The sequence below is a fragment of the Fistularia commersonii genome, chromosome 30 (genome assembly GCF_037954325.1).
Source record: "Fistularia commersonii isolate RoL2024-O1a breed Wild chromosome 30, RoL_Fcom_v1.0, whole genome shotgun sequence".
NCBI classification, from domain to species: domain Eukaryota; kingdom Metazoa; phylum Chordata; class Actinopteri; order Syngnathiformes; family Fistulariidae; genus Fistularia; species Fistularia commersonii.
Genome location: NC_141313.1, coordinates 2,554,992 through 2,564,897, shown reverse-complemented (window position 1 = coordinate 2,564,897; position 9,906 = coordinate 2,554,992). Strand labels below are relative to the sequence as shown.

Below are 9,906 nucleotides of genomic sequence, written 5' to 3'. Positions count from 1 at the left end.
GGACTACGGTTACCGATGACGGTCTTACGTAAGTGGAGTTAAAAGGAAGCGAGACGGACGCGTGGAAACTTCTCAGAGGGTTTCGGACCCTGCGGCCGCAAAGCGTCCTGCCGCTGCAACGGGGGAAGAATGGTGAGTTTAAATCCCTTTCTTTTTGCCTCCAATTATTCCCCGGCTTCGTCTTAAAGCTGCTTGTTACCCTTTGTCCGGGTGCAAAGTTTGTTCTTAAACCAAAACTGCTTTGTTTTCCCTAAAAATGTCAAATAAACAGAAAATCCAGTTTCCCGTTTTGTACCAAAAGTAACAGTGATAATCCTTGCTAATTACTTGTGTCAACAGTCTTAGTCTTTTTTTTATACCAGCAGTTATATTTAGAGCATAATTGCCTTTATTTGCCAAAATTGCACTAATGAGTAAATGCAAACGGCCGTTTATATGCAGCCTTTGGCAAATTGGACTTGCATTTCCGGTATATTATTTCATCGTTAAATAAATCATCAGCTCTGATTGTATTTTTGAATAAACTATTGAATTGAACAACCATTCAGGATATTCATCTCCGTAAATGTGTCCGCATGGAATATTGGTTACCGAATGAAATATAAAAGATATTACGGAAAATGGAGTTTGCTTTTTACCACTCACACATAGCTTGATCTTCAATTTTTTCAAGCACTTTTGTAATTGCTTTGTGTTTCTTTTTTTTTTTTTTTGTTTGTTTTTTGAATAGCTCTCAAAAGCCTGGCTGCACCTTCTCTAATTTCTTCCCTGATCTCACCGCAGTCCTACGCAGAGCTCTCGTGCACGAGCTCGCACTTGAACTGACCCCGAGAGGGACCCGCCTATACCGCCATCGCCACCCGCATGGACCGGGGCGCTCACCTTTCACCGCAGCTGGAGGTGGACGTGGACCTGGGGTTCGCCCTCTTCTTTCTCGCCCTCTTGTGTTTCTTCCTGCTGGTGACGGTGGTGCGCTGCGCCCAGACCGTGGTGGACCCGTACGGCTCCATCTCCACCTCCACCTACCAGGAGGAGCAGATCACCTGAATGGCTGAGATGGTGCAGAGCGGGACCGCAAAACCCCACATAACTGGGATCGATCATTACACTTTTGCGACAATCACATGACCGGAAACCATGGTATTCAAGTGTCTCTGCCTTAAATGTCTCTATAGCCACAAATGATCCCCATGATGGCTGCCAACATTGGAATTTTGCTGTATTTTCCCAGACAAATGACAGCTATTTTGTTTGTGTAGGACCTGCAAAGCCTTTCCTAGGAAATGCAACAAGTGATGTGTGTCTGTGTGTGTCTTTGGAAGGCAGTTGGCTCGCTCATTGCAGAATTCACCCACCGCAAGGTATACGGCAGAAACCACACCAAAGTGCTTTTCTCAGGAACTGCGGTGTGTCCACAGTGCTGTCCTGATATTTGTCTTTACAACTGCATGTGGAAATAATAAATCTGAAAGACTCAATTCCTGAGATGAAGTAATACTATTGCATCACCTCGCTCTTCGTCATTAATTAAAACAAACGTGACTTTATTTATTTTCTTTGTGGTTTCTGCAGGACTTGTCCGGGCCTGTTTACCGATACATACCGGGTCACATTATTGAGTGTGCTGACAAGCCAGGAGAAGATTGTACTGCAAGATTTATTCTCTTTATCCCCCCCTGCAGCTCCTCATGTCACAGAAACACTGACCCGAGCTGTCCGTCAACACTCGTCAGTCTGACCAGTGCAATCTGCTGATGTCGGTCTTTCTTGCAATAATTGTAGGCATTGATTTCAACTCATTCCACACGTTGAATATATAAAGTAATAGAATAAATATATTAGCATCCAACCTCCAGCTGCAGACCGGCTGCTACCAAACTTGTCCACTAGATGGCGCTACTTCCCAGCTGTGAGCCCGGTAACGACCGCCGATTGAACCGCAGAAGAAGACGAGGCAGGTTCAATAGCAGTAAAAAGAATTTATAAACCCCTAAATTATATATTTAGATGTGAAATCGGAGGAAGAGAAGCAGTAGGGCGGATCGGGATCGGTTGGATCCGGGTTTCACTCAGTCTCCGGTGTCGGGTTTTGTTTTTTAGCCGCAGCCGGAGGTCTGCACCGGCCGCCTGACGCACCGGGAGGCAGCCCGGGCTCCGGGGAGCGCTCGGTAGGTTCACGGAGAAAATTACCTGCGCTTATTTATCCTTTATTTACGACATTTTCGATTCTTAAAGTTCGAAACGATGCATGGATTTTATTTCTGCAGAGCATACGGTGACTGCAGTGATTTACTTTTTGCTATTTTTACAAACACAACACAAATGTAACTATGCATATCAATATTTATTTAAAAAAAATAGAATATATATATTCATGCGTATGATCACATCTCTTACACATACTGTTCATTTAAAAATATAATTTGATAAAAGATTTTTGACAGAAAAAATAACTATCAGCCATACATTTCTGTGTTTTTGTTTTTTCACAGAACATTCATTTTTTAGAGTTATACTGTAGTACTTGAGATTGTAATACACTTCTGAAGCTGTTGCTTAAAAATCAGAACAGTTTTGTTGTCTGTTTTCAACATTTTCGAAACAAAATGATTACACAGTGGGAAAAAAATGTTAACAAGTAAAGCTTTTTGTTGGATTAACAGAAGAAAAAATATATAATCACATCACTTAAACATATTGTTCATTTAAAATTATGATTTAACAATAGATTTTTTTTACCCAAAAAAATAATCATCGGCCCTCTATTCCTCTGTGTGTGTGCTTTTTAAGGAACATTTATTTTTTTACAGTTGTAGTACTTGAGATTTTAATACATTTCTGACACTGTTGCTGGAAAGTCAGAACAGTTTTGTTGTCTGTTCTGCATTCTTGAAATGAATCGAGTAACAAGTAACGATTTTTGTTGGATTAAATAGAAAATGTGAAATTAATTCTGAAGGTAAATTCAGTATTCACATGAATGCATGATTATAATATGATTTTTAAACCAGTCACAAGATAGAAAAACTTCATTTATTTTTCCTTCTTTGTTTTTATTCTTCCAATTATGCTTTATGGATTATTTTAAAATGTAACTTTCAGTGCACAGCTGAAGCGGAAGGGTGAAATCTTCTCCCACCACTGATTTAACACAATTATTTATATATTCTAAAAATGAATGCATCTGTATCCACTTTATGATCATGCAGAATGACTGCAAAAAAATGACTGAAAAAATACTAGTAGATGAACATTTACGTAAAGATGGAGACCAGGGTGTTGGAGCAGAGGGAATTCCCTGTGAAGGTGTTGAAGAGGAGAAATCTGGAGCGTAACGAAGAAAAAAATGACAATTACGGTATGACATATTGTTGATTTACGTTTTCCCCCTGCCTGCCGTCAAAATAAAACAAAACACACAGGCGATTCGAGGTTTTTATACAAGTGACTCTTCTTTTGTGCGTCTTTTACAATTAGATTTTTCATCAGGTAATATGTCTGAATCGTCCTGCGAGTCACCTGTTCCCTCTAAGAGCCCAACCCCCAGCAAGAGGCCCCAGCCGGAGGCCGGCTGCGACTCTTTCTGTCTGATAAAAGAGGCGGTGGTGGTTCTGAACCGGCTCCCGGAGTATAAGATCAGCGACCCCCGACCCCTCAGCAGCTCTACAGCGAGGACGAGTCCGTCAGCAGCTCCGACTCGGACATGCAGTGGGAGCCGGCCGACGATTCCAGTGATTCGGACTTCACCTTGACAAGCAGGAAAAGAGCGTCCAAGGCCAGCCAGTGCAGCAATGGTAATTCCCACAAATGACACGGTGACTTTGCCGTCAACACAATAGAGTAGACTAGAATATATCTTTTAATCATCCATTTCAACCACACGCAGCATAAAGTGGGCAGTGCAAGAAAAGTTATCAAAAATAGAAAAACTAAGAATAAACAATGAACAGTGTAAACTAGGGGTGTGAAACGTGCGGCCCGTGGGCCAGTACCGTCCCGGCAGGAGGTCCAATCTGGCCCGTGGAATAAATCTACAATTTAAAAAAATACATAATACTTATTCTAAATAAAAATGCAGTTCCTATATTGACTGCTAGGAGTGCAATGTATTAGTCGGTGTTAGCAACATGGCACAACACTGTGTGACCCAGAACTTTCAGCAGATGGCAGCAATGCGCCTTCCGGATCTGTAAGTAATATTTTTATTTATCGTTAGAAATTAACCTCCTTCTCCGTCAGCCACGACACTCCCATCAGCAAGATGTCGTTGTCGAAAAAGAGAAAAGTGGACATGGAGTTTAGGGTTTCACAAGAAAAATGGACCACTCCTCATTTGTTCCCTGAGGTTAATAGGAAACATGCATGCTCGGTGTGGATGCAGCAACTTTCTTAAATGTCATGGCGAAAAATACAACAAAATGCATGGAAAACTGAGAAGACAGACCTGAGTCATAGTGTTTTACTTTTCTTCATGCATCTCAGGTTGTTTGTCATGTTTTTATTTTTTAGTTCATTACATATAAAGAGTTTTTATCATTAACCCGTGTTCCAAAAAAAAAAAAATGGGACTTAGGAATTAAGGTATTATTTTACTGGTTTCGGCCCCCTTGGCATCAGATGTAAACAATGCATATAAACAGGTAGGTCTTGTATTAACAAGTTGTACCTCAACAATATGACAATATGGAAACAACATAAACGTGCAAAATTTGCAAACAACAGCAAGACTTGTATGAAAACTAGGGATTAATCCGCACCAAACCCCCGATTTTATGATATTTAGGAACAGAAAACAACTCACTTGTCATCCAAGGTGGTGTATAAATGTGTTTTCCTCAAATAATTGACAAACATTTCTGGGTTGGTGCAGTATATCAGCACATATTTTGAGTTTGCTGCTTCCTTGAGGTTTTCGGAGGGTTAGCAGCTCCAACGCTATTCTTTTTGCATCTTTTTTTTTCGTCCACCCCTATTTTGAACATATTCGTACAAATGTTTATGTTTGTTCATGTTCGTAGATAATTCCCCGATAATCGATTGATCAGTTTTTGCGCATTGCTCTCATGAAACCACCAAGATCCATCCCAACTTGCCAGAGGAGGAGGTCACGGTGGGCATGGTGGTCGTGGCCAGGAAGAAGTGCATGAGGTGGCAACGGGGGGAAAATCGTCGACTTGGTCGCCAAAGGTGAGAAACAAATCGCCCGAGTGGCAAATCGGTAGCGGCAGGTGACAACGTGAAGGCTCTTTGGCATTTCTGGGATTTGCAATCAGGTGGACGGCTGAAGTACAAGGTGTGTTTTGAGGAGAAGGGGACGAGTCTGGTCTCCGGGCACCACATTGCTTTCCAAGCCACAGTTTTGGGTGAACTCCCCAGCAGGAAGAACCGCCTGAGGTGCGTTAAAAGGTTAAAAATATATACGAACAGATATCAGAGATATCAGAGATATCAGATATAGATATCTATCCTCCGAGATGCAAAGAAAATCTTTTCAAGGCGACTTTAACCGGGAGACGTCGTATGGATCTCCAGGTTCCTGGTCTTCTTGGACGACCACCGGCCCATGTATGTTGGCCTGCCTCTGCTCCACCTGGTGTGCAGACCCTGTAAGTTTATACACTTCAAAATAGAATACAAGAACGGTATTAAATATTCTTTGAATCCTATATGCATATATGCACATATATGCATATATGCATCCCACAGTAGAAAGTGGACATTGCATAGGAAGTTACTTATATGCAACATTAAAAGAAAAAAATAGATGATTGAAAGTAATAATAATAGTAATAATAATAATGATAATAATAATAATAATTAAAGAAATAGATATAAATAAATGTATGTGTGTATGTAGGGGACTGTCTCTGAAAATTAGAATATTGTGATAAGACTCTTTATCTTCTGTAATGCAATTAAAAAAACAAAAGTGACTTTTTCATGATATTCTAATATTTTGAGATAGGATTTTTGAGTTTTCTTATAAGTCATAATCCATAGCCATAAAAGGCTTGCGATGTTTCAGTTGATTTGTAATGAATCCAGAATGTATGACATTTTTGTTTTTGCAATTGTATTACAAAAGATAAAGAACCTTATCACAATATTCTAATTTTCTGACACTGTCCTGTATATATGTAAGATTATTTAGATATATAGATATAAAAAAAAAAAGATTATTTTAAAACACAGCCAATGAGTTTTCTAACACTGTCCTGTTCTCTCATTTGTCTGAAATGTCAAAAATTAATTAATCCACTCTATATCCTAATTATCTACTCATTAGTAACTTCCAGTAACTGGAAATATTATTTATATGATATAGATGGATGGATGGATGGATGGATGGATGGATGGATGGATAGATGGATAGATAGATAGATAGATAGATAGATAGATAGATAGATAGATAGATAGATAGATAGATAGATAGATGTTATTAATCCCAGCGGGAAATGAATTTGCCAAAGCATTGAGGTGCATTCACACATTCTAAGTGGTAGTATGAGTGCTATAAGCATAGGAATACGTATGTAGATATAGATTTATATCTGTTTATCTCTCCATTTCAATCCCCAAAAGGGAAGAGAGGGGCATCAGAGCAATAACCAACTGCACGTCCGAGACCTAAAGCCATGAAAGAAATAGCACCGTGATCATTTCAAATGTGAAGAGCTTCCAGCTGCGCAGCTTAAATGTCATTTTCTTCATCCGTCTCTTCAGTGACGGCCGCCGTGGACGACCTCCCGGAAGGTCATCACAAGTTTTTCCTGACTCAGTACTTGAAGGACTGGCCTGACCCAGAACAAGCGTGGACAGAGCTTGTACTGGACTGCTGGACTGCAGCTTGATCAGGGTCATTTTCCAGGTTTGGTCGTTTCTATCGCGCTCCAGCTGGAACACTTATTTTATTTTTTAAACTTTGTGTGTTCTAAATGCAGTTTCGGTGTCTCATTTAGGGGAGCCAGCAGACGGAGCGGATCCACCGGGGCTCCACGCGACTCCCACACATGAGGAGGCTTTTGGAGATGAGGATCCGGGAAGCAAAAAATCGGCGACTGAATGAAAACACCGCCGACGCAAGAAACGCGTGAGCCAGCTCTTCATCACGGCGGTCTCCTCATCTCCATCATTCAAACGCAAACTAAGATTTGTAATTATGTATTATTCATTGAGTGGTGAAATGTGTAAATACACTCGGTCCAGCGGGTTGAACAATTGTTATTCAAATTTGTCAAAATGTTTGTATTGACTCACAGCTTCTGGACGCCGTTTGTTTGCACAAACATTTATTTCTATTCTAGATTGACCAATTCTAATTGTTCATCGGTTTCGTTTTCATTGGAAAATATGTACTCGGTAACGTGTAAATCATGCACGTGTAAACACATGCGTCCCTTAGTGTCCAATATTTATATTTTATTTAAAGCCCCAACCTTCTTAATGTCCTGTTTGAAATAGTTTGTTCCACAGAACCTCTTTGTGCCGACATTTTTTTTTTCCCCCTCAATAAATCCAAATAAATTCAGGTGTCAAATTGTCATAAATAACCTGTTTTTGAGCCGATTCGGGTGGATTGCGTTTCAGGAAACAGTGAATAAAATAAAAACCATGAAATAAAAGCTATTTTGAAATAACTTTGAGGCAGTGCTTGATCAGGGTGGTTTCCTCTCCTGTCATTTCAGACTTGCTCTGGTTTGAATTACAGCTTTTTAATTTTATTTTTTACTGCATTATAATACGATTCTGACGTCCCGGAAGAACCGGTTGGCGAAGCGGATCCACCGAGGCTCCGCGCAGCTCCCACACATGAGGAGCTTTTTGGGAAATGAAGAGTGTGGAGACAAAAATCAATAACGGTCGCAGTTTTCCTGGTTTATATTCAGTCATATTCTGTGTTTTTCTATTTAAATATCTGTGACAGACGCATCCGGGAGAGGCCTTAGCGGTTGTTCTCCAGCTGGGTTTTCTCTGTGGGGTCTCCATGCTCCTCGCGTGCCTGCATGACTTATCTCCATCGTCATGCCAAAGTCCAAAGAAGGTCAGGAGGTTAATTTATAACTGACTTTTCTGTAGGTGTGAGGGACCGAGTGCAAACATTCACAGAGAATTTTCAGACATTTAAATTTTGCTGGAAAGGAAATTGTCATGTTCCTTTTCCACTGGTTTCCCTTTAGTTAGAAAAACATGCACATCCGCAGCCCAGTTAGGGACTGAATAGAGGTTTGGAAAAAAATCTGCACACCAAAAAGTGCCTCAAAAATAAATACTATTTTAGAATAAATGAAACATTTTCTGGTTTGCGGGTTTCCCTTTAATTCACGTGTTTTGCAGTCCATATAAGATGAGGCTTCGAGCCCAAAGTCTGTCTATTTTTTGTTTCTTTATTTTACTCTTATCATTGCTATTGTCACACTGTTTATGCTGTCGCTTAGTTTTGGTTGTCTACTTTCACCCTTGCTGACTTCCTTGATATTAATGTTTTTTCTGCTGTCTATTTATTTATGGATGTCTTTTGGTTTTTCTAATTATCTCCTAATTTATTTTAATATTTATTTGACACTTAAAATCTGTTACGCTGTTGTGACAAAAGAATTTCCCCCTTGGGGATCAATAAAGTTTATCTTATCTTGAAGTCCTCAGAATTGGAAGATTTCAGCCATTCTTGCTGTGCAGGAATACGTCTCTGCATATCCTCCTACACTGACCTTTCAGATTCTTTACAAAATTAGAAAATGCAACTGCAAGACCACAGTTTTCAGGTTTTGTGTGTGTGTGTGTGCGTGTGTGTGTGTGTGCGTGTGTGTGTGTGTGTGTGTGTGTGTGAGACAGAGAAAAAGAGAGTGATAGACTTGCTAGATAACATTCCAGATAGCACCAATGAGAACCTCATGAAGGAGAATTTTAAACCCTCCCTGCTCCCAGTATATGTCTGGACCCCCCCCCCCCCCCACACACACACACACATGCTCTCACACACACACACACACACAGTATAGTATAGTATAGTATAGTATAGCCAACGGCAAGTCTGGTTAAGAATGCATTTAAATGACAGACAAATGTAGAATAGTTGAATATTGAAACATGCAAATGTGCATGAAATAGGTGTATTTTTGCAAAATCATTGAGGTTTACATTGCTTTGATTTTCCCAGTCAATAAAGAAGCTCGATTGCCAATGACTTTCTGTTTTCTTGCAATTTTCCTTTTATTTGTTGCTGTTGTTGTTGTTTACCCTCTACAGCAAGTGTTTCTTTTAAAATCCCGGTGTTTCAGACTGATCTTAACTACCCATAAGTGAATTGAATCAGAATTTGGGAGCTGGCACGGAGACAGAAGAAGGGAAACACCTCCGAACGATACGAAGGCGACTCAAATGCTGCTTGCCTGACTACAATTTCTCAATAATTACTGTTTTGCCATCAGAATGTGCAGTCGTGACCCCCTGACATTTCTTCCCCGAGACCCCGAGATTTGGGCTCTGCAGGCCAAAATACTGACTCACCCCTCTGGACTCTCTGCTGCGCACCGTGCACCCCTGACAGCTCTGATTTAAGGGGTTGCACGTTTTTAATGTGCGGTCAGACATGACGGGTAGCAAAGGTGGCTGCTAGAAATATACCGGCAGCGTCAAATTACAGGGGAAGCAGCAGGCCTCCCCGCAGATGGCATTCACTGCTTATTGACTCTCTGAAACTTCTGACATTTTGTCCACGCTGCTGTTTTTGTTGCGCCCCTTTGACTTACATTTCTCATTTTGGCCAGTATTTGACTTCCCGTGAGACCAGTATTCCTCCTGCATGGAACCGGTCTGGAACCAGTTTCCTTATCTGTTTTTCTTGTATAAAAGGCAATAGACGGTGATTTAAATATTTCAATGTGGTCAAGGAGACCATCTTCACGC

At 40.6% G+C, this 9,906-nt stretch overlaps 1 protein-coding gene and 1 pseudogene across 2 annotated transcripts; both read left to right on the top strand.

Moving 5' to 3' along the window:
• The first annotated feature begins 64 nt into the window (after positions 1 to 64).
• LOC147216073 (cortexin domain-containing 1 protein) lies at positions 65 to 1,158 on the top strand. Its single transcript, XM_086177829.1, has 2 exons — positions 65 to 132; positions 784 to 1,158. Exon 2 carries the CDS (start codon positions 865 to 867, stop codon positions 1,045 to 1,047), a length of 183 nt encoding a protein of 60 aa, XP_086033955.1. The 5' UTR covers positions 65 to 132; positions 784 to 864; the 3' UTR covers positions 1,048 to 1,158.
• A 2,336-nt stretch (positions 1,159 to 3,494) lies between these two features.
• Positions 3,495 to 7,676, top strand: LOC147216072 (histone-lysine N-methyltransferase SETDB1-B-like; annotated as a pseudogene). Its single transcript, XR_015109112.1, has 6 exons — positions 3,495 to 3,608; positions 3,659 to 3,794; positions 5,229 to 5,394; positions 5,533 to 5,606; positions 6,724 to 6,868; positions 6,960 to 7,676. The product of XR_015109112.1 is annotated as a histone-lysine N-methyltransferase SETDB1-B-like (transcript).
• The last annotated feature ends 2,230 nt before the right edge of the window (positions 7,677 to 9,906 follow it).

Excerpts from the sequence above, each read along its gene's own strand:
- LOC147216073 (XM_086177829.1), top strand. The coding sequence starts at position 865 with ATGGACCGGGGCGCTCACCTTTCACCGCAGCTGGAGGTGGACGTGGAC.